General features: G+C 43.1%; 1 protein-coding gene across 3 annotated transcripts in view; it reads left to right on the forward strand.

Moving 5' to 3' along the window:
- Window positions 1-25,841, forward strand: part of NUP54 (nucleoporin 54) — a 285,045-nt gene that overhangs the window by 243,338 nt on the left and 15,866 nt on the right. For all 3 annotated transcript variants that reach the window (XM_029598453.1, XM_029598462.1, XM_029598444.1), the window contains exon 10: window positions 19,927-20,034. In XM_029598453.1, the coding sequence (XP_029454313.1) occupies window positions 19,927-20,034 (108 nt within the window). The remainder of the gene's footprint in view (window positions 1-19,926; window positions 20,035-25,841) is intronic.

Here is a 25,841-nt window from a genome sequence, read left to right on the forward strand (position 1 = left end):
TGCAACCCCACAGTAGCGAACTTAATATTCCAACGTTGGGGTTATCCTCAAGTAGACCTCTTTGCGTCACCTCAAAAGCGCAAAGTAGAGAACTTTTGCTCTTTCACTCGCAGCCAACACTCACAGCCAAGAGACGCATTCTCCCTCTCATGGGCCACCGGTCTCCTATGTGCATTCCCTCCACTTCCACTTCTCTCAAAGACTCTCGTGAAGTTACGTTAGGACAAGGGAACCATAATCCTCATAGCTCCTCACTGACCACGCCAAGTGTGGTTTCCGATTCTTCAGGACCTCTCCATTCACAGACACATTCCCCTGGGGAAGGACCCGCTTCTGATCACCCAGAATGACGGGTGTCTACGCCACTCCCAATCTTCAGGCCTTGCCCCTGACTGCCTGGATGTTGAAAGGCTAATTCTTCAGCCACTCAACCTTTCGGAGCCAGTTTCCCGTGTCCTGATTGCTTCGCAGAAGCCTTCCGCGAGAAAATCGTATTTTTACAAATGGAACAGGTTTAAGTCATGGTGTTCCTCACTGTCACTTGATCCTTTTACCTGTTCCACCACGAAGTTTCTAGACTATCTCTGGCACTTATCAGAGTCAGGTCTAAAAACTTCTTCCATCAGGATGCATGTCAGTGCAGTAGCCGCATAAAGGTGTTGGGGATGTACCCATTTCTGTACAACCTCTTGTGACATGCTTCTTGAAGGGTTTGCTCCACCTCAAGCCTCCACTGTGCCCTCCGGCCCCTTCTTGGGACCTCAACCTGGTTTTGGGTTGGATCATGAAACCACCATTCGAGTCTCTCCAATCCTGTGATCTTCGATATCTCACATGGAAAGTAATTTTTCTTTTGGCAATCACATCTGCTCACAGAGTTAGTGAGTTACAGGCCCTAGTTACCTATCCGCCTTACACTAAACTTCTGCACGACCAGGTAGTACTCTGTACTCGCCCTAAGTTTTTGCCTAAGGTAGTATCGGAGTTTCACATTAATCACTCCATTATACTCCCAATCATCTTTCCCAGGCCCCATTCTAATCCAGGAGAACAGGCTCTGCATACCCTTGACTGTAAACAGGCTCTAGCATTCTATCTAGACCGTACAGCTACTCACAGGAAAAGTACTCAATTGTTTGTTTTTTTCCATTCCACCAAATTGGGGCAGCCTGTGGGTAAGCAGACTCTCTCCTCCTGGTTAGCGGACTGCATATCCTTTTGCTATCAGCAAGCAGGCATTCCACTTCAAGACCGTGTTAAAGAACACTCTGTCAGGGCCATGGCAACTTCAGTAGCGCACCTACGCTTGGTGCCACTTCCTGATATTTGTAGGGCTGCTACCTGGAGTTCTCTCCATACCTTTACAGCCCATTATTGCTTAGACAAGGCTGGAAGACAAGATTCCATCTTCGGCTAGTCTGTCTTGCGCAACCTTTTTGCGACTTGATGTACCAACACCCTTCCGCCTGCCCGTTAGGGTTCAGGATGCCCTCTACCAAATTCCACCCCAGTCCTTGTGCCTGTTGCACATCTTGGGTACATTTGGTGCATTTCTCGGACATCCTCAACTCGGTACTCACCCATATGTGAAGACTACCAACCTGCTTGCCCTGTGAGAAAGCAAATGTTGCTTATCTGTAACAGGTGTTCTCACAGGGCAGCAGGATGTTAATCCTCATGAAACCCGCCCGCCACCCCGCGGTGTTGGGTTCGTTACGTTTTCTTATTTTATTTTTGGCACTTCCTGAAGATTTAAACAAGACTGAAAGGGGACCCCTGCTGGCTGCAGGTTTAGTGCCATGCTGGGCATGCCCAGTAGGTGCCAGTCAAAGTTCTAGAAACTTTGACAAAAGTGTTCCGTAATTGGGCTCCATCCTGTGATGTCACCTATATGTGAGGGCTAACATCCTGCTTTCCTGTGAGAACACCTGTTACAGGTAAGCAGCATTTGCTAAATAAAGGAAAGAGAAAAAAGGCCATTATAGTTTTCTAAAGAAGTACCTGAAAAGGAAAGGGTAAAAAGGTTAGCATAAATAAACTACAAAAGATTTCAGAAAGAGGAAGGCAAGTGACAATATCTGGAAAAATAAAGAGAAGCTGGGAAAGTAGGAATGTAAAAATTCAAATAGAAAAAAAATCACATAAACAGTAAAATGGGTAGACAAGACTTTTTTTTTAGTTATGTTAGTGATGGAAGTACAAAAGTGGCATTATCTGTTCGTGAGGAGCTAACTAAACTTAAAAGTAGATAAGGCGATGGGGCTGCATGGGATACATCCAAGGGTACTACAGGAACTTTGAGATGTCCTGGCTGCACCACTGGCTGACCTTTTCAATGCTTCTTTAGAATCCGAGTAGTTCCAGAGGACTGGAAAAGGGCGGATGTGGATCCTGTTCATAAAAGTGAGGAGGCTGGGAACTACAGGCCAGTTAGTCTGACTTCTGTGGTGAGCAAACTAATGGAATCACTGCTAAACCAGAGGATAGTACAATTTTTGGAATCCAATGGGATTGCAAGATCTGAGGCAGCATGGTCTACCAGTGGTAAATCTTGTCAGATGAATCTGATCAATTTCTTTGATTGCAGAGAGTTGGATCAAGGAAGAGAGCTAGATGTGGTGTACTTGGATTTCAGCAAGGCTTTGACATGGTTCCTCACAGAAGATTTATGAATTGTGTGCCCTTGCTAGGGATCCTAGAAACTGGCTGAGTGGGAGGTAACAAAGGGTAGTAGTAAATGGAATTTTCTCTGAAGAGTGGGTTGTTACTAGTGATGTGCCACAGGGATCGGTTCTTGGACTGGTTATTTTCAACATTTTTGTGAGTGATGTAATGGAAGTGTTGTCAGGAAAGGTTTGTCTTTTTGCCAATGATATCAAAATCTGTAATAGGATAGACATCCAGGAAGGAGGGGAGAACATGAGGAGGGATCTAGCAAAGCTCGAGGAACCATCCAGGTCTGGCCGCTAAGATTTAATGCTAAAAAATGCAGAGTAATGGATTTAGGGTGCAGAAATCAAGGGAAAGGTACATTATTGGAGGTGAAATTCTTCTAAGTACAAAAGAAGAGCAGGATCTGAGTGTAATTCTATCTAATGATCTTAAGGTGACCAAACAGGTGGATAAAGTAACAGTAAAAGCCAGAAAGACGCTTGGCTGCATAGGGAGAGGAATGGTCAGCAATAAAAGGGAGGTGATACTGTCCCATATAGATCTGTTGAGACCTCACTTGGAATACTGCGTACAATTCTGGATACTGTACTTTCCAAAAGATATACACAGGATGGAGTCAGTCCAGAGGGTGGCTACTAAAATGGTCAGTGGTCTTTGTTCTAAAGCATATGGGAATAGACTTAAAGATATAAACATGTATACCTTAGAGGAAATGCAAGATAGAGGAGATATGATAGAGACATTCGAATATCTCAAAGGTTTCCATGCACAGGAGGTGAGCTTTTTTCATTGGAAAGGAGGCTCTAGAACAAGGGGTCATGAGATGAGGAAAAAACGGGGTAGACTGGAATAATCTTAGGAAATATTTATTTTCAGAGATGTTGGTGGATGTGTGGAACAGATTTCCAGTGGAAGTGGTGAAGATAAAAACAATATCTGAATTCAAGAAAGCATGGGATAAATACAGGGGATCTCCAAGGAAGTGATGAGAATTATAATGGTAAATTAATTGGATGGATGGGCAGACTGGATGAGCCATACGGTCTTTTTCTGCCATCATGTTTCTATACTTCATGTTCTGGAAATTATGGATATTTAGAGAGTCGTACATCTGACAACCAAAGATTATACATTTTATTCTATACCACACACTACATATTCTGGGATTGATATGGTTTTTATAGCTTCTTCATAAATGGGAAAGGTAGCCAGTGTTTATATTGAGAATAGGGTTTGGATGGATTATCTCCAGTCTGGATTGAAATCATCAGTTTTAATCCATATATCCCAAAGAAGTTCTAGAGATTTAATGATACATTGTTAAAGGATGAAAAGATATGCAAAATGAGCCAACAGTAGATCAAAAAATATATGCAGTTGGCTAGAAAAGATTGTTTATCATTAGGTATTGTGGAATTGCCTAAAGTGTGTGTTGAGAGGTAAATTGATTATGTTGCCTTCGGGGGGGAGGGGCTAAGCAACAAAGGAGAGGAAGCTGCAGTAGATAATAAGTCTGGAAAGCAACCATTTAAAAAAAAAAAATGGGATCGGTTAAAATTTTGGGGAAGTTGGAGCAGATGAGGGCACAATTGAAGGAGCAGTCTATTGATAGTATTACCTTCCAGATACTTTGGATAAAACAAGCATATTTTGAGTATGATGATGATGCTCTAAATTATTTGCTTGCAAGTTGAAAAAACAGATAGTTTGCACAAAATTCTAAAATATGGGACTATACAGGAGACTTATTATCTGACCCTGGTTAGATCCTGCATAGGTTTAGGGAGTTTTATCAGGATTTGTACTCTGCAGATGGGTCTATAGGGAAGGAAGATATAACTAATTTCTTAAAGGAGATCTCCTTGCCTGCATTAACCTTGGAACAACGGAAGGGGTTGAATAGGGAAATCTCAGACTATGAGATACATTTACAGGCTAATTTTAAAACTAGCGCACCTGCGCCCATACACTTATGTATCTGCACGTGGGTGGAAATACGCTTGAATTTTAGATCATGCGTGCATGATTTCAAATACGCTTACCATGCAAAGGTATGCTCCTAACTTTGAGTTACTTGAGCAAATCTACTTCTTGTATTTCCCTGAATTAGACAGGGACTGAAAATATGAAGAAATTTCAGTGTTACTGGGTCAGTTAGGCCTCTGAAGAATTGAGCCACTGAACTGTATAAATTGTGAAAAAATATATAGAGAGAATTTAAGCCTTTTGGCTTCTCTTTTCTGTTAAACTATGTCTTCTCTGGAAAACTAAACCGTTGAATTGTGTGCTAGTGGTGAGCCTCTGAAGCCCTCAGGAAATCTGCATTACTGAGCTACATATAGGTCATGTTCGCAGATTGTTTTGACCCAGCACCTGGCAAGGCCCCTCTACCCTAGGACTGGTATGCATGGGCAAGAAAAAAAGTGCACAGCAAAGTGGCTGGATATTGGCGTGTAAGTCAGACAAAGAACAAATATTCTATATAAACCACCTTAAGAAACCAATATTTCAGTTTTGGTGGTAATGTAAGACATTCATGACATGCTAGTGCTCCAGCGCTGAAGTCCTAAGAGTTCCGGACTGCGCCACTGCTGAGATTCGTGGGAAGACCTCAGGGAAGAGAGCAAATTTAGTTTTACATTGTAAATATATACATATTCTCTGGTTTTGATTTACTTATTCTGAACATATACTTTCTTGCATCTTATCTTCTATTACGATTGTATTATTTTTCATTGTTTACATTATACCTTATTCTTATGTCCTTTGTCATTTTTATTACTCCTGGATTATTATATATACTCAATTTACTGGGACAATAAATGTGAAAGTCAGATAAGCACAGTGTATAGATATTTTTGTTTGTGTCTGTAAGAATTAAGAAAAAGAACGCCACCTAGTGACCTTAACCACTCTCTAGCCATTACACTCCCATAAGACTTTGCCAGCTGTAATGCATGTAAGCAGATTTTAAAACATGTTCATGTGAGGGACATTGCCAGTTTTTCCATTTAGTCCACCTTTTATTTATTTATTTATCGAGTTTTATGTGCCGTCGTTCGGTTTCGCCATCACAATGGTTTACAAAGTTTCGATGGTTTAACAGAGTGTTCAAAAGTTCATATGCTTGTTAACATAGTTATCTTAATCATTATAAACATAGTTTGGTTGTTAAATTGTACAGGCTATATTACATGCTTTGGATTGGTTCTGCAAGTTTATATGGGCCAGTGGGGAGGGAAGTTGTAGCATAGGGTCATGGGATGTTTTGGTAGGCTTTGGTGAATATCCAAGTTTTTAGTTCTTTTTTGAAGGTTTTAAAATTTTGTTGTGTTCTCAGTTCGGTTGGGAGGGAGTTCCATAGTTCGGGGCTTCCTAGGGATATGGCTCTCTTCTGTGTTGCGGTAAGTTTGTGACGAGCAGATGGAATTTTTAATATACTTTGGTTAGCTGAACGGAGATTTCGGTTTGGTGAGTGGAGTTTTATGGATGCACTTAGCCAATTTGTTTTTTCATATATTATTTTGTGTATTATGGATAGTATTTTGTAGTCTATCCTGTATTTTATTGGGAGCCAGTGTAGTGTGATGACAGTTGGAGTAATGTGATCATATTCTTTTGTTCCTGTGAGTATTCTGGTGGCTGTGTTTTGAAGGATTTGGAGCGGTCGGATGGTGGTGAGAGGTAAGTTGAATAGCAGGGAGTTGCAGTAATCGAGGTTGGAGAATATGAATAGTTGGAGGACTGTTCTGAAGTCGTTGGGGGAAAGGAAAGGTTTTAGGTGTCATAGGGTTAGGAGTTTGTGATATCCATCTTTGATTTTTGCAGAGATGTGGTTCTTGAAGGATAGTGCCTTGTCAATTATGACTCCTAGGTTGCAAGCATGGGTGACAGGGGAGATTGACCATTTGCCTGGTCAATCTTGATGTCATCCAGACCCCTCTGGGACTTCATCCTGCATGCTTCCCAGTTGACCCAGACCCCTCACCCTGTCATATAAGCCCTAAAATACGAGATCTGCAAACTTGCTCCTCATTAGAAGCAGCAGTAAAGGCCTCCTGTTTTAAAATTTGAGATACATGCATAAGTGTTGGCCCTGCCTTGAAATGCCCATGCCCCACTCTTTTTCTGCCCACTTATTTTTAAAATCTGCATTCCTTGCACGTGGGCCACATATGTGGCCATTTTTGCACAAGCAACATTTTAAAATTGATCTCCTTATCTTTTAAGGGGCTGAAAGTTGACAAATCCCCAGGGTTGGATGGGAATACAGCCCGTTTTTATAAGCAATTTGAATTTTGTTTAATACATTTATTGAATTAGTTGTTTAACTATCTCCTAACCAATAGGAAATTGCCGCCTCCTATGAGACTGGTGAGAATAATGGTACCTAAAGAAGGCGGGGATAAAACTATATGAGGGTCATATCTAAAATATTGGCAGACAGGCTGGCCAAAGTGATGCTTATGTTGGTCTATAAACATCAGTTGGGCTTCGTTATGGGAAGGAAGATGTCTGATAATATTAGGAGAGTGTTAAATGTAATCTGGGCAACAAAAGAGAATAAACAGGCCTCCAACTTGTTATCTATTAATGCTGAAATGACATTCAACAGAGTATATTGTGTCTTTTTTTGTATGGCGTGCTGAGGTAAGTGGGATTTTGGGATAATTTTGTCACCCGGATACAGAAGTTGTATGATTACCTCCAGGCATGCATCAAGGATAATGGTGACTATTTGCATGCTTTTATACTGGAAAGAGCAACAAGGCAAGAATGTCCATTATCCCAGGACAAACAGGATGATAGTCCTCACATATGGGTGACGTCACTGGACGGAGCCCTATCACGGAAAACTTTCTGTCAAAGTTTCTAGAAACTTTTGACTGGCATACTGAGCATGCCCAGCATGCCATGATCCCTCAAGCCACAGGGGTCTCCCTACAGTCTTCGTTTTTCCACACTGCAGTTAGCATCGCGGTGAAGGAGCCCTGTGTGACTTTTCTCACACAATACTAAGAGAAAAAAAGTTTAAAATTTCTCATTTCATCCCCTTCATAGGGGTCTCCCTGTCTTCACCGGCCGGTGAGTACTTGTTTTTTCCCGGTCGATTCCAGTTAAACAAGAATTTTTCTGTCAGAAGGCCGTCGACAGCTATCCGGCCTTCATAATGGCATCGAGTTTTAAAAAGTGCCCGAACTGCCCTCGCACTATGTCTATCACCGACCTGCATATCAAGTGTGTGCTGTGCTTGGGTGAATCTCGTAATGTCTCCTCCTGCCTACAATGCGCCAAAATGACGGCCAAAGGCAGGCGAGCCCGTCAGGAGAAGATGGAACATCTCTTCCATATTCATTTAATACCATCTACGTCGACTCAGTCGTCTCCGGCTGGAGCAGCTAAAAAATTAGTCATTCGAAAGTGTCGCCCTGACGGCTCCGGTGACCGATTATCACCGACTCCATCCCGGTCATTGGTAAAATCTACATCAATGCTTGAGAAGGAAAGCACTGTATAGCTGCTCTGACCTCAGCAGCTATACAAGAGGAACTGGATGGTTTTATCCACCAGGCAGTTAGACGCTCTCTGAGACCTTCAACCATCGATGCCATCTGAGCCGATACCCGTGCCGATGCCGGCGCCGATTTCGATGCCAACGCCGGACCTTTCAATCTTTGCACCAATTCTCACGAAGCTCGGTGCCCTCATCGGTGCTCTACCGATACAACCAACGGCACCGCAAATACCGATCCCCGTGAGTGAAGATGATGCCTCCGGGGTTTCTCCCATGCCTGAACCCGTTCCAAGGCCATCTGGGATTTCTCGGCCGAGAATTCCGGTGTCTCCATCGATGCCATTGATGCCTTTGTTCATACCTCACTCTACTCCCCCACATCGACCTTCATCAGACACCTGGGAGGAGGGAGACACGGATTCCTCATCACAAGATGGTACTGTCTGAGCCATCCCCACCTGAAGAAAGAGGAAATCACCTCCAGAGGACCTCTCCTTTTCAAATTTTGTAAAGGAGTTGGCTGATACCATTCCTTTTCAACTAGTGGCAGAAGAGGACACCAGGCAGAAGACCCTGGAGGTTTTGCAGTTTGTGGATCCTCCTAAGGAAGTATTAGCAATTCCAATCCATGAAGTCCTGGTTGACCTGCAGCACAGACTGTGGGAGCACCCATGTTCAATCCCACCGGTGAACAAGAGGATGGATGCCACCTACCTAGTTCTGCATATTCCAGTTACCAAAAGGCCCACTCCCACACCAATCTGTGGTGGTAAAATCTGCCCAGAAGAAGTCAAAGAGGATACTTCCCCACTCATTGACACCTCCTGGCAAAGAACAAAAGTTCTTAGACACTCTGGGCAGGAAGGTCTTTCAAGGCTCAATACTTGTTTCCAGGATAGCGTCATATCAGCTGTGTATGACTCAGTATCAACGCAATCTCTGGAAACAGATGCAACAACTATCTGAGACTTTAACAGTATCAAGACTCAGTAAATGACATCATACACAAAGGCCTAGAAGCAGGCAAACATGAAGTCCATGCAGCCTATGATAGTTTTGAAACCTTGTCCAGGATGGTTCCATGTAAAGCTCCGCTCTCTGTTGAGCAGTTCTTCGTTTTATGTAAACCGGATTGATTTGTAGTCCCTACAAGAACTTCGGTATATAAAAATTAAAAATAAAAAAATAAATAAATACAACTGGAATCAGTGCACGTAGGTGGGCCTGGCTAAAGGCCTCTGACCTCAGGCCTGAGGTTCAGGAAAAGCTAGCAGATTTACCTTGTGCTGGTGACAACCTTTTTTGGAGGCAAGGTTCAGGATGCGGTGGCACAATTAAAAGAACACTCAGAGACTTTGCACCAGCTCTCTGCTGTTCCAACAAAACCACCATCTTCTGCACCTAGAACAGTACGAAAAGACAACAGAAAACCCTATTACCGACCACGGAGGTGTTATCCACCAGCACCCCGTGGTAGGGCATCTAGACCAGCACAGAGAAGTCAGCCTAGACAACCAAGGGCACCTAGGCCTCAACCTCCACCTCAGACGGGCCCTGCATCAGGATTTTGAGGACAGCAGCCACTCCACCAACCCGATCCCAAATCTACCAGTGGGAGGTCGGGTCTCTTTCTTTCAACCCAATTGGTTTGGATATGTTCTTGGAGGAGAAGTCCATTAACGGCTATTAATCAAGTTTACTTGGGGAATAGCCACTGCTATTAATTGCATCAGTAGCATGGGATCTTCTTAGTGTTTGGGTAATTGCCAGGTTCTTGTGCCCTTGGTCTGACCCAGCATGGCAATTTCTTATGTTCTTATGGTCAAACATTACAACAGATCAATGGGTACTATCCATTATAACACACTGTTACCAACTGGATTTTCTCACAGTATCAAAAGACTCTCCACCAAAGTTTCTTTGGATACACAAGGATCATATCACTCTCCTGAACACAGAATTATCCACCCTTCTGAGAGCCAGGGGCATGGAACCAGTTCCCCGACCTCAGCAGGGCAGAGGATTCTACTCCCATTATTTCCTCATTCCAAAGAAAACAAGAGGCCTACGTCCCATCTTAGACCTCCGAAATATCAACAAATTTCTATGTAAAGAAAAATTCAGAATGGTAATCTTAGGCATCATGCTTCCCCTTCTTCAAGCGGGAGACTGGCTCTGTTCTCTGGATCTGCAAGATGCTTATACTCACATTCCAATATTCCCTCCTCATCGCAAGTTTCTGCGTTTCCTGGTGGGTCATCAACATTTTCAATACCGGATTCTGCCATTCAAACTTGCCTCAGCACCCCGAGTATTCACTTAGGGGCGGATTTTCAGAGCCCTGCTCGCCTAAATCCGCCCAAAACCGGGCGGATTTAGGCGAGCAGGGCCCTGCGCTCCGGTAAGCCTATTTTACATAGGCCTACCGGCGCGCGCAGAGCCCCGGGACTCGCGTAAGTCCCGGGGTTCTCCGAGGGGGGGCGTGTCGGGGGCGTGTCGGGGGCGGTCCCGGTCGTCGCGGCGTTTTCGGGGCGTGTCGGCAGCGTTTTGGGGGCAGGTACGGGGGCGTGGCTACGGCCCGGGGCGGTCCGGGGGCGTGGCCGCGCCCTCCGTACCCGCTCCCAGGTCGCGGCCCGGCGCGCAGGAGGCCCGCTGGCGCGCGGGGATTTACGCCTCCCAGAGGGAGGCGTAAATCCCCCAACAAAGGTAAGGGGGGGGGGGTATAGACAGGGCAGGGCGGGTGGGTTAGGTAGAGGAAGGGAGGGGAAGGTGAGGGGAGGGTGTTAGAGGATTCCCTCCGAGGCCGCTCCGATTTCGGAGCAGCCTCGGAGGGAACGGGGGTAGGCTGCGCGGCTTGGCGCGCGCTGGCTATACAAAATCCATAGCCTTGCGCGCGCCGATCCAGGTTTTTTAGTAGATACGCGCGGCTCTGCGCGTATCTACTAAAATCCAGCGTACTTTTGTTTGCGCCTGAGCGCAAACAAAAGTAGGCCTATTTGCGCTCCTTTTAAAGTCCGCCCCAAAGTGCCTAGCCGGTAGCAGCAGCTCATTTGCACAAAGAAAGTGTACACATTTTTCCTTACCTGGACGACTGGCTCATCAGAAGCCAGTCAAAGCAAGGATCTCTCACCTCTCTCAGGCTCACAATCAATCTGCTCCACTCATTGGGATTCCTAATCAACTACCAGAAATCCCACCTCATACCATCTCACCTACTGCAGTTCATCAGAGCAGAGTTGAACACCATATCATCAAGAACCTTCCTCCCAGACGACCGTGCAGAGACACTCTTCTCATCAGTGAAATCTCTGCACACAAAGAAACATGCGACAGCCCATCAGTTTCTAACTCTGCTCGGCCACATGGCCTCCACAGTTCATGTTGCTCCTATGGCCAGATTAGCCATGAGAATAACCCAATGGACATTAAGATCATAGTGTATACAAGCCATTCAAACACTGTCGTCTCCAGTTCAAATAACCCACCAATTACGTTCATCTCTCCTCTAGTGGGCGAACAAGACAACTTGCGCACAGGCCTACCCTTCCAACAACCAGTTCCGCAAGTAACTTTAACTACAGATGCATCCACCTTAGGCTGGGGAGCACACATAGAGAATCTCCAAGCTCAAGGTACTTGGACAAAACTCGAAGCAACATTTCAAATCAATTTCCTGGAGCTTCGAGCTATAAGTTATGCCCTGCATGCGTTCAAGGACTGCCTTTCACACAAGACTATTCTTATATAGACAGACAACACAGTAGCCATGTGGTACCTGAGCAAACAGGGAGGTACGGGCTCGTATCTCCTTTGTCAAGAAGCCGCACAGATTTGGGACTGGGCCCTCACGCACTACATGTTTCTCCTGGCCACTTATCTAGCAGGCATCCACAACGTAGTTGCAGATCGCCTCAGTTGTCAGTTCCATTCTCATGAGTGGTCCCTGGATCCTTTGATAACGACCAGAATATTCCAACGCTGGGTCCAACCAACCATAGACCTCTTTGCATTAGAATTGAATCGCAAAGTGGACAAATTCTGCTCCCTATACCAGCGGACCAGCAAGTACACCAGGGATGCCTTTGCTCGCCCCTGGAATTCAGGCCTTCTATACGCGTATCCCCCGATACTGCTAATAACCAAAACTCTAGTAAAGCTACAACAGGACAAAGGGTTAATGATACTCATAGCCCCATATTGGCCTCGACAAGTGTAGTTTCCCATACTTCTCAACCTCTCAATCAGAGAGCCAATTCGCCTGGGTACAGCTCCCACTCTCATAACTCAGGATCAGGGCAGGTTGCACCATCCCAACCTTCAATCCCTAACAGCCTGGATGTTGAAAGCTTGATCCTGCAACCATTCAATCTTTCAACTAATGTGTCTCAAGTGCTGGTAGCTTCATGTAAACCTTCCACACGAAAAACCTATCGGTCTAAGTGGAAACAGTTCACCACATGGTGTGCACAGAAAAGTATTGACCCTTTTTCCTGCCCCACATCATCTTTATTAGACTACCTCTGGCACCTTTCAGACTCTGGTCTCCAGACCACGTCAGTAAGGGTACATTTAATTGCTATCTCAGCTTACCGTCATACAATAGGGGATGCACCATTATCAGCGCAACCCCTTGTCAGTAGGTTTATGAGAGGTTTAATTCACCTTAAACCCCCGTTACGGCCACCAGTCACAGAATGGGACCTTAATGTAGTATTTAACAAGACTCATGCGTTCTCAGTTTGTACCCATGGATTTCTGCGATATTAAATTTCTTACATGAAAAGTTTTCTTAGTAGCTATTACATCTGCTAGAAGGGTTAGTAAGTTACAAGCACTTGTCACATACTCACCCTATACAAGGTTTTACATGACCGAGTGGTACTCCGTACTCACCCTAAATTCCTTCCCAAGGTAGTTACAGAATTCCACTCGAATCAGTCCATAGTCTTGCCCACATTCTTCCCAAGACCTCACTTTCACCAAGGTGAAAGGGTTTTGCACACCTTAGATGTAAACGTGCACTTGCATATTACCTAGACCGCGCTGCAGTCCATAGGAAATCCACTCAACTCTTTGTTTCTTTTTATAAAAACAAACCGGGTAATGCAGTGGGTAAGCAAACTCTCTCTAACTGGCTTGCAGAGTGTATAAAGTTCTGCTATGACAAAGCCCTCCAGGGACGAGTAAAGATGCACTCAGTAAGAGCAATGTCAACCTCAGTAGCACACTATCGTTCAGTACCAATAACTGACATATGTAAAGCTGCGACATGGAGTTCTCTTTGCAGCTCATTATTATTTGGACAAGGAAGGACGACAAGATTCAGCCTACAGACAATCTGTCTTAAAGAACTTGTTTCCAGTGTATTCCCAACTCCTTCTGCATCCAATCTGCTGTGATTTCAGGCTGCCTCATATTTTCCAACAGCACACCAGTTGTTGTGCCCATTGCACAAATTGTTTGCTGTTGGTCCAATACAAGAATGACTCAGCCTATCATCCTGCTTGTCCTGGGATAGGTGTTATCCCAGGACAGCAGGATGTAGTCCTCACGAAACCCACCCACCACCCCGCGGAGTTGGGTCCAATACGTTTTATTTTATTTTATTTTTGCTAACACTTATTGCTACACACGAGACTGAAGGGAGACCCCTGTGGCTCGAGGGATCATGGCATACTGGGCATGCTCAGTGGGCTCAGTATGCCAGTCAAACGTTTCTAGAAACTTTGACAGTTTTCCGTGATAGGGCTCCGTCCAGTGCCGTCACCCATATGTGAGGACTACATCCTGTTGTCCTGGGATAACACCTATTACAGGTAAGCAATTTTGCTTTATCCCCACTTTTATTTGCTTTAGTTATGGAGTCATTGGCACAGAAAGGCACAGAAAGTTAGAAACAATGTGGATATTCAGGGAATTCAGGTAGAACCAGTAACATATAAGATCACTTTTTGCAGATGACATCATGTTCACACTGGCTGATCCTGATGTTTCTTTGCCTATTCTGATTTCAGAATTTTAAACATCTGCAGAGGTAGCAGGGTTCAAGGGGAACATGAATAAATCTGAATTTTTAAATATTAATATTCCAGATGTGTTGGCTACACATTTGAAAAGCAGTTTTCATTTTAAATGGTCTCAACAGTTCATAAGGTATTTGGGAATCAGAATTACCAGGGATAGTCAGAAGATGGCGCAGTTGAACTATTCTTCTTTGTAAGTTCCATAATGATGGATTTGTAGACTTGGAGCCACTCTAACATAATGGCTAGGAAGAATAGCTCCCTTAAAATGAATGCTTTACCACAGTTGAGTTATCTATTTCAAACGCTACAGATTGCTATTCCTATGACAATAAGATACAGAAATGTTTTGGGATTTTTGGCAGCAAAAACCAAAGAGTCTCAAAGAAAATCATGTACCTACCTAGGGGACTGGATGTCTTGGTGGTCCCAAATGTGGAAAAATGCTATAAAGTATCTCAACTTAGAGCTATGTTGCACTAGCATGAAGGACAGTGGGTGACTATGGAATAGTTCTTCTTGGGAAATACTCCTTTATGTTTTTATCCTTGGATTTTGAAAGGACGACGTTGTCCTACGGTGGTACTCAATTCATACACTAGGCATACAGAGGTGTGGGAATCCCTTAGAGATCAGATTTTCATTGGATAAATTTTCACTGCTCTTGCCTCTAAGGTTTAATGCTGAATTTATAGCAGGACAGGAGGGGAGTAGTTTTTAATGCTGGGAACCCATGGAGTTTACACCAATAGGTCAATTGTTGAACCCCCAGGGATGGATAGATTTTTCTATCCTGATGCTGATTATTATGTGTATGTTCAAGTCCAGCATTATGTTAATTGCATGCTCGGCTTGCAAAGAGTAATTGCACAATACTCCACTTTTGAGAAATTTTGTATAGATGGGGTAATGCCTAAAGGGTTTATCCCTAAACTTTATAATGAACTGAATTGGACTGGAGGGGAAATTAAAACATGTACAGTGGATGATACCACCTGGGAGGATATTAGATGGTGGATTGCTGAAACTTCTATATGTGCATAGTTGGCTGAGAATTCCTTTAAGGTGTACTTTCTTTGGTATTATATACCTCAAGAGACTGAGTCATATATTTATCACTACTTCTGATCAATGTTGGAGGGAATGCAGGAAAGTAGGAAAAATGGGCCATGTTTGGCGGTCTTGCCCTAAGATTATCTCCTTTTGGGATGGTGTTCAGCTGATTTATGGACATTACGAGCTTATAGGTTGACAAAGACCCAGTGATGATCTTGCTTAATGCTCCAGTTGACGAGATGCCAAAGGATATTGACAAATTGGTTATTCAAATCTGTTTAGCTGCAAAATGAGAATATATGGTGCATTAGAAGATCAATCCACCTAGCAAACTTTCCCTATATAAGAGATTATGGAGGTTTTACCAAATGGAACAGCTGACAGCATTATGAAGACACTGTTTCTTCTTTTGTTTGAGTATGGTTTTTATTTCAGAATTGAGACAGGAATAAAAGTTTATCTTTCTTAAATACTTAAGCACTTGTTATTGGAGTATGGGGAGGGAGGTGGGGAGGGGAGGAATGGGGTCTGCAGGGAAATTCTCTAAGCTTCAGATCATCATATTTCATGGTGGTGTTGATTGTTATGTACATAAACATTAATAAAAAGAAAGTTGCCAACAATGAAATAATGTGAGTCTGTGAAAACAGTCCTGAAAGGATGTAATTCTATATCATCTATGAGTGTCTTGTCTTTGTTGTGACATTTATTTCATTTTAAAACTGCTTTGCTTTGTATTAGGAGATCATTATTGTGTTATAGTACATTATTAGAACATAAGAACATAAGAAAATGCCATACTGGGTCAGACCAAGGGTCCATCAAGCCCAGCATCCTGTTTCCAACAGTGGCCAATCCAGGCCATAAGAACCTGGCAAGTACCCAAAAACTAAGTCTATTCCATTTAACCATTGCTAATGGCAGTGGCTATTCTCTAAGTGAACTTAATAGCAGGTAATGGACTTCTCCTCCAAGAACTTATCCAATCCTTTTTTAAACACAGCTATACTAACTGCACGAACCACATTCTCTGGCAACAAATTCCAGAGTTTAATTGTGCATTGAGTAAAAAAGAACTTTCTCCGATTAGTTTTAAATGTGCCCCATGCTAACTTCATGGAGTGTCCCCTAGTCTTTCTACTATCCGAAAGAGTAAATAACCGATTCACATCTACCCGTTCTAGACCTCTCATGATTTTAAACACCTCTATCATATCCCCCCTCAGTCGTCTCTTCTCCAAGCTGAAAAGTCCTAACCTCTTTAGTCTTTCCTCATAGGGGAGTTGTTCCATTCCCCTTATCATTTTGGTAGCCCTTCTCTGTACCTTCTCCATCGCAATTATATCTTTTTGAGATGCGGCGACCAGAATTGTACACAGTATTCAAGGTGCGGTCTCACCATGGAGCGATACAGAGGCATTATGACATTTTCCGTTTTATTCATCATTCCTTTTCTAATAATTCCCAACATTCTGTTTGCTTTTTTGACTGCCGCAGCACACTGAACCGACGATTTCAATGTGTTATCCACTATGACACCTAGATCTCTTTCTTGGGTTGTAGCACCTAATATGGAACCCAACATCGTGTAATTATAGCATGGGTTATTTTTCCCTATATGCATCACCTTGCACTTATCCACATTAAATTTCATCTGCCATTTGGATGCCCAATTTTCCAGTCTCACAAGGTCTTCCTGTAATTTATCACAATCTGCTTGTGATTTAACTACTCTGAACGATTTTGTGTCATCTGCAAATTTGATTATCTCACTCGTCGTATTTCTTTCCAGATCATTTATAAATATATTGAACAGTAAGGGTCCCAATACAGATCCCTGAGGCACTCCACTGTCCACTCCCTTCCACTGAGAAAATTGCCCATTTAATCCTACTCTCTGTTTCCTGTCTTTTAGCCAGTTTGCAATCCACGAAAGGACATCGCCACCTATCCCATGACTTTTTACTTTTCCTAGAAGCCTCTCATGAGGAACTTTGTCAAACGCCTTCTGAAAATCCAAGTATACTATATCTACCGGTTCACCTTTATCCACATGTTTATTAACTCCTTCAAAAAAGTGAAGCAGATTTGTGAGGCAAGACTTGCCCTGGGTAAAGCCATGCTGACTTTGTTCCATTAAACCATGTCTTTCTATATGTTCTGTGATTTTGATGTTTAGAACACTTTCCACTATTTTTCCTGGCACTGAAGTCAGACTAACCGGTCTGTAGTTTCCCGGATCGCCCCTGGAGCCCTTTTTAAATATTGGGGTTACATTTGCTATCCTCCAGGTACAATGGATGATTTTAATGATAAGTTACAAATTTTTACTAATAGGTCTGAAATTTCATTTTTTAGTTCCTTCAGAACTCTGGGGTGTATACCATCCGGTCCAGGTGATTTACTACTCTTCAGTTTGTCAATCAGGCCTACCACATCTTCTAGGTTCACCGTGATTTGATTCAGTCCATCTGAATCATTACCCATGAAAACCTTCTCCATTACGGGTACCTCCCCAACATCCTCTTCAGTAAACACCGAAGCAAAGAAATCATTTAATCTTTCCGCGATGGCCTTATCTTCTCTAAGTGCCCCTTTAACCCCTCGATCATCTAACGGTCCAACTGACTCCCTCACAGGCTTTCTGCTTCGGATATATTTTAAAAAGTTTTTACTGTGAGTTTTTGCCTCTACAGCCAACTTCTTTTCAAATTCTCTCTTAGCCTGTCTTATCAATGTCTTACATTTAACTTGCCAATGTTTATGCTTTATCCTATTTTCTTCTGTTGGATCCTTCTTCCAATTTTTGATATTTTTTAATATTCCAGGTTAAAAGAAAGTTGTTCTCTCTTGGTACTGTGCTGTATTTAAAAAAAATGACATTTCATACTTTTCCTGCATCAGATAGGAATTTTAATATTTTTCTTTAAGCTTCTCCCCTACAGTTCCCCAAAACTGCTGTGTGGACATTTCACAAATGATCTCATGCTTGCTGGATCCCATTATTTGCTATTGACTAGAACAGTTCATCTCAACCCTATACTAGAGGCACATACACCTGACTAGACTGGTTTTTAGGATAACCACAGTCAATAGGTGTGAGAGAAATTCACATGCATTAGATAGAAAAGACAAAAAAGGAATATAACTGGTACAAAGAATGAGAAAATGAAGTATTAAAGTTTGGAAAACTGCTTTATTGGTTGTAAGAATATTATCTGATGAATATTTACAGAAATGTATGGCCCTCCTTATTACCAGACAAGCTGTTCAAGGAGGAAATATCATGGGACCTGCTTGATAGGATCGCGGCTTATGTGCATATCCCACATCTTCTGAAATCTTCTCTTTGTCTTGCCTAGATCAATGGTACACAAACCGATCCTCAGGCTCCATTTCCCCCTTTGCTATTTTGATTTTCTGGATATCCCTAATAAGATATAGTTTCATGTTCATTGGGGATATCCTGGGGGCATGGGTCGAGGGCCGCTTTGAGTACCACTGGACTAGATAACGCCTGCTCCAAGGAGCTTGGTCTCATACACCCTCATACACCCTCATACACCCTCTGGAACTCCCTCCCCACCTTCCTACGCCAAGAGACATCCTTTCACAACTTTAAGAAAGGAGTCAAAACATGGCTATTCCGACAGGCCTACCCTGACACAAACCAAACTTAATATCTCCGCACCTTAGCCCCCCCTCTGCACGACCTGACACCCTGCGGCCCCCCCCCCCCAGGTCCCCCCCGCCCGGCCTTTCACCCTCTCTCTCAGCCCGCCTGATCCCCTCCCCTCCTCCCCTGGCCACCTCCCTTTATCCTCGACACCCAGCCACCTCCCTACCCCCCCCCCTTTTTTTCCCCTTTTCCCCTGCCCTCCACACCCCTACTTACTCTTGAAGAAACCCTTCCCAGTAATTACCTCCTGTTTCAATTGTTCCTTATTCCTATTTAATCAATGTTTCCTGTACATTAGGCATCTGTACATAGCATTCCTCTTTTCCGCTTTATTCCCTCCCTTTTACCTCTGTTATCTATACCTCTCCCCCCTTCCCCCCTTATCCCCCTTTCCCACCCACCTCCTACCCCTTCCCTTTCTCCCCCCCCTACCCCCCTCAAATCTCTATTCCTTGGTTCCATTTATTGTTTATTTTGTTGTATTTGGTTTTGGGTTTGTTTTTGCTCTTGCGTTAGTTTTTTCATACTGTTTTATTGTCATTTTGTTATACTGTATCTCCCACCTGAGTTCATTGTAAACCGGCATGATGTGCTTCACGAATGTCGGTAGATAAAAGTTAATAAATAAAATAAATAAATAAATAAATACATGTTTTCTGTACAGTGCTGTATATATCTAGTAGCATTATAGAAGTAGTAGGTAATAGTTCTTATATTAACTTTTGTGTGTATTAAATGCCATTGCATTTATGTTTATTGCACATTTAAATGCCATTGTATTAAATGTCATTGCAGTTATGTTTATTTGCACATTTCTCTTGGTATGATCTGAAGGGACTTGCTACACCAGAAAGTAATTAACATGATCAAAACAATCGCTTAGGTACAATATAATTGTACAGTATCATGCAGTATAGAGTTTTATCTTAAATAGTAAAGTAACCATTATTGCTGTAATTAGATTTATTTGTTATTGTCAGATAATATCAGAAGATATCAGTGAACTACAGAAGAATCAGGCCACAACTATGGCAAAAATAGCCCAATACAAGAGGAAATTGATGGACCTTTCCCACAGAGCCTTACAGGTACTATGCTAGAACAGTGAATGACTATATCACTTGTGTGTATGATAAAATCATATTCTGATGAGGGAACATTTTTCTTGCAATTATCATGTTAACATTCAGTATCCTATTCTACAGAAAACTCTCTGAAATGTTTTGCATTATTTAGTAAAAGCAGGTCATTGGCTGCTTGTATGAGTGCATACCCCTTTTTCTCTACGGTTAAGCAGAATAAAGGCAGGCACTCAAGTGGGTGATATCACTTGAAGGTGTCAAGATGGAAAAAGCTTTCTCAGTGCTCAGAATGACCAAGTAGGCCTTCTGATGCCTTGTGAGTCTTTTTTTTTTCTCCTTCCACTTATATGAACAGATGTAATTTTGCACTCTTACTGCTCGTCAAAGTTTTCTCAAATTCTTTTCTTTTTCAAGTTTTCTTTTTATTTTGTCAGTCTCCTAAAAGAAGAAGTAGAATAGTTTAGTTAAAATTTTAGTTTTCAAAATTTAATTTGATCCTGTTTTAATCTTCAAGGTGTCAGAGAAATTGGGCTTCAAGAGATGTCCTCACTGCACTTATAAAGTGTCATTAACGACCAACATGACTAGTGTGTCTGGTTATCTAGGCGCTTCTCATATGCCAAATTGTCTCCAGAGCCAGAAGGTCGAGGAGTCATATGCCTCAAGACTTTTTAGTCACCTCAGGCCTCTACCTCAAGGATGAAAAGGAAATCATCTCTAACTGAAAGACCCTTGCCAAAACTAAAAAAGGTAGACTCCTCATGCTCTGCCTCATGAGTCAGTGCAGTCTCAGTATAGGTGCCATTTTCCCTCCAGTAAATGGGGATATGTTGCACTTTTCAGTGCCTAGGGATACTGGAGCCATTCTAACTGGAATCATTGATGCAGATAAGCACAAATTTCTCCAGGGTACATGAAAAGAGATTGCCTCAGTGACTGATGCTACAACTGAATCTCTCTTCGGCACAAATATTCCACTGATGACATCCCCTACTACAGGCACTAGAGGCTTTATTGGCGCTCAAGTCTTCTCCGTGCCAAGACACATATAGAATTTTTGCCTGCAAAACAGAAAATCCCTTTGTGCTAGTTCTAGTCATAGAATCAGATAGTAGTTCTGTCTCAGCAGTTCCTCCAGTGGGAACAGACCCTCATTTTGTTGTAGGGAAAAAAATGTGGCTGCGATTTGTGAAGTAGTTTTTACTGATATGACAAGCTTGCCTCTTTCTCCTCCTCCATTGGAACAAATGTCTCCAGTTGTGGACAATTTACTGTTCTATCTTATCAATGTAAAAATGAAAGAATCCAAACTCAGATCCATTCTCTTTGAACTTTAATTTATTAAAATTTATTGTTCACACTTTTCACAGCAAGGTGAATACATAAGAACACACATAAAAGTATATTAATTCAATGCACACGTACTCTGAGACTAAACAATGAATAATCAACAAACTGTCCAAACTCTGCATCAAAAAGGGCCTACCAAAAAGCTAACCTAAGGCAAGTTATAGAGATTGTATGCGTATCTGTACAAATATGTCTTCAAGGCTTTCTCCAGGTTAAGCAGGATGGCAGTCCTCACACATGGGTGACATCATCTGATGGAGCCCAGCATGGGCTTCACTGAACATGCCACTTGGGGTCCTTTCAGTCTCACCTTTTCCACAGAGCCCAGTGGTCATAGTATTTTTCTCTTTTTTTTTCCAGTCTCATTCTTTTTTGAGGTTTTGACATCTTTGACTGTCATGGTTAAAAGGTCAGGTGAAAGAGGCTATTTTAGCCAAAAAAAATCCTTCAAAAATTGGAAGAAGGATCCATCTGAAGAAAATAGGATAAAACATAAGCGTTGTCAAGTTAAGTGTAAAACATTGATAAGACAGGCAAAGAGAGAAGTTGAAATGAAGTTAGCCATAGAAGCAAAAAATCATAATAATTTTTAAATATATCCGAAGCAAGAAACCTGTGAGGGAGTCGGTTGGCCCAATAGATGACCGAGGGGTTAAAGGGGCTCTACGGAAGATAAGGCCATTGCAGAAAGACTAAATGAATTCTTTGCTTCCGTGTTTACTAATGAGGATGTTGGGGAGATACTAGTTCCGGAGATGGTTTACAAGGGTGATGAGTCAGATGAACTGAACCAAATCACTGTGAACCTGGAAGATGTAGTAGGCCAGATTGACAAACTAAGGAGTAGCAAATCACCTGGAGCGGATGGTATGCATCCTAGGGTACTGAAGGAAGTAAAAAATGAAATTTCTGATCTGTTGGTTAAAATTTGTAACCTATCATTAAAATCGTCCATTGTACCTGAAGACTGGAGGGTGGCCAATGTAACCACAATATTTTAAAAAAAAAGGGCTCCAGGTGCGATCCAGGTAAAGGGCTCCAGGTGCAATCCAGCCTGACTTCAGGGCCGGGAAAAATGGTGGAAACTATTCTAAAGATCAAAATCGTAGAGCATATAGAAAGACATGGTTTAATGGAACACATTCAACATGGATTTACCCAAGGGAAATCTTGCCTAACAAATCTGCTTCACTTTTTTGAAGGGGTTAATAAACGTGGATAAAAATGAACCGGTAGATGTAGTGTATTTGGATTTTCAGAAGGCGTTTGACAAAGTCCCTCATGAGAGGCTTCTAAGAAAACTAAAAAGTCATGGGATAGGAGGTGATGTCCTTTCGTGGATTACAAACTGGTTAAAAGACAGGAAACAGAGAGTAGGATTAAATGGTCAATTTTCACAGTGGAAAAGGGTAGACAGTGGAGTGCCTCAGGGATCTGTACTTGGACCGGTGCTTTTCAAATGATCTGGAAAGGAATACGACGAGTGAGGTTATCAAATTTGCGATGATACAAAATTATTCAGAGCAGTTAAATCATAAGCGGATTGTGATACATTACAGGAGGACCTTGCAAGACTGGAAGATTGGGCATCCAAATGGCAGATGAAATTTAATGTAGACAAGTGCAAGGTGTTGCATATAGGGAAAAATAACCCTTGCTGTAGTTACACGATGTTAGGTTCCATATTAGGAGCTACTACCCAGGAAAAACATCTAGGCATCATAATGGATAATACTTTAAAATTGTCAGCTCAGTGTAAATATTTTCTTCATGTGTAACACACTTTATTAATTCATTAGACCATCAGAAATTTGACCACTGTACTTAGCTTTAAAATGTCTTGAATAATCCCGACTTGCGCAAGTTTCGACATCCAATGTCTTCCTCAGGGTTTATCCATGTTCGTTTTTATCCTTTTTTTCTTTTCATAAAATCCAAAGAGATGTTCTTTTATCACTCCTCAACTTTCTCGGTGCTCAACAAGCCTCCGTGTAACGCTGTCAGGAATAGCGTTACACACGAAGAAAATATATGGACATAAGATTGAAGTTAAAATAAAAAAGGAAAAAGAGGGGATTCTCTGTAGCCTATCTCTGAAAGTTTTTTAAAATATATGTTTGGAATAAAAATAACAGAGGTTGGAGGGTGTGTTAATGATTAAACAGCAAGGCACCGAGGGGGTTGCCTATTAATAAATATATGAAACCATCCCCCGTCCTCCTATCAAATTTTCCGGTGTAATTTCCGGCTTAAGAATATAAATTTTGAGTAAGGCAACAGAAAATACCTCAAACATATGTGCCAGGTGGGGGTTTTTTTGTATGGGAGTATCACATGACATTCAGAGTTGCTACAAATGTGCCCAGATTACACCCAGAGCACGCCGTCCTGTCTGGAGATCATGGACTGTCTCTTCACGCCCTAAAAAACCAGTGCATCAGAATCAAAGGACCATTGAGCCACACCAGTGGACATAGACATCTGCATCGAGGGGACCTTCAGTTCCCTCAGTGCAAATGAGAATAAGGCCTCCACAAACAGACCATTGCCCAGCTCCTCCCAGTTGAAAAAGGTGTTGGGTTCCTCCTCTTTTACCTCAGCACTGGGGAAGACCCATGCCAAGCATAGAGAGAAGCTGAAGAAGCATGGACATCAGTCTCCATTCATAAATTGTGCTGAGCACGAGGATGATCTGGCTTCAGCCAAGAAACCCTGAAGCGACCCCACGGTGGGGAGAGCTCATCTCCAAGGGTTTGCCATGGACTCCATCAGTTCTGGTGTCAGCCATCGATCCTCCTGTTGGTTCCGAAGAGGACATGGCTGCCACTCCTTCCCAGTCAGTGTTAGTATTCGCAATGTTCCAGGAGGAGTTGGAGAGACAAGTGCAGTTTGCCATGGAGAAAGCGCTGCAGAGCCTCAGTGCAGTAGAACCGACGGCACTGAGGATGGTGCTGTCTTTCCTCAAGCTGCTGCTTGACTCCTTGTAGGTGCTTATCTGTGCTTTACAATGCCAGTGCCCAGAGGGGCATTGGAATCTGTGGCAGCCATCTTGATGGTAGTCCCAGATTCCTCAGAGGAGGAAGCTTCCCCGAAGGAATGGGAGGCTTCATAGTCCAAATCCCATTGGCCAGCCACACTAGTTACAATACCACTGGCCAAGAACCAAGCGCTCAGAAATCCCTCCCTCACAGGTCACAGTAGAGAAATCTGAATATTCCAGGGGATGTGAAGGCTCCAACAGTGGTTCAAATGACAAGGCATCAGACTGTGATCCCTCTGAACCCTCTCCGCCATCTAGCAGAAGGAAATCCCTGCCAGAGGACCTTTCCTTTGCGGATTTTATTAGGTTGATGGCGGATGCCATACCATTTTTTGGAAATGGAGGAAGATACCAGACATAAAATGATAGATACTTTCCAGTACATGGAACCTCCTAAGGAGTTCGTAGCAGTCCCATTTCATGAAATCCTTCAGGAATTGCTGTTGAGGATGTGGGAGAAACCCCCTTACAGTGGCTCCCGTCAACAGGAAGGCAGACGCAGTATACTTCATCTAAAAGGCTCGCAGATTAAAAAACTGTTTCCACACCAATCGGTGCTGGTTGAATCCCCTTTCAAGAAAGCCAAGTATTCTAGGACCCACTCTTCAGTGCCCCTAGGAGGAATCCTAGGGCCATGAATAGTCTTGGGAGAAAAGGTTTTCAGTAAGCTATGCTCATTGCCCACATAGCAGCCTACCAACTATTTATGGGCCAATATATACAGGGCATCCTAAAGCAGGTGCAGGAGGTAGCCGTGCAACTTCCTTAGAAGCAGCAAGACACCCTCCAGTCACTGGTGATGAAGGGTCTGGAATGTGGAAAACAGGGAGTCTATTCAACCTATGATGTTTTTGAGGCTGCATTGAGAGTCCTCTGCCTTAGGGATCAGGGCCCACAAATCCACCTGACTATGGGCCTCTGATCTCATTCCAGAAGCACAAGATCAACTCACTGACATGTCATGCACTGGAGAGAATCTCCTCAGAGTTCAGGTAAGGATGCCATAGCACAGATTCATGAACACTGTGTGATGCTCCAGCAGCTCTCTATGCTCATTCTGGACCCAGCCTCCTCATCCAGGAGGTACCCAAGATCTGTGCAGAGGAAGTCTTTCTTCCGCCCAAGAAGGCACTATCCTCTGCCCTCTCAGTTCTGTCAGCAGTAGGCCCCATGCAGCCGTTCTAGGCAGCCGAGGTTGCCTAATCCCCAGACAGCGTCCCAGCCAACTCCCGGGATGGGAGAGGCCTCATTGCTGGTGGTGGCGGCGTTCCTTGGGAGAGAATCTGCTCCGGCCCATTTGCATGGGCTCCTCATCTGTTTTGCTCGAGCCACGTTCACCCTGGGAGAAGACGAGCGTTGAACTCTGGACAAGCTTGGCGTAGATTTCTTGGACGCTCTTGACTCCTGCGAGAGCTCCTGCAGA

The sequence above is a fragment of the Rhinatrema bivittatum genome, chromosome 1 (assembly GCF_901001135.1).
Source record: "Rhinatrema bivittatum chromosome 1, aRhiBiv1.1, whole genome shotgun sequence".
NCBI classification, from domain to species: domain Eukaryota; kingdom Metazoa; phylum Chordata; class Amphibia; order Gymnophiona; family Rhinatrematidae; genus Rhinatrema; species Rhinatrema bivittatum.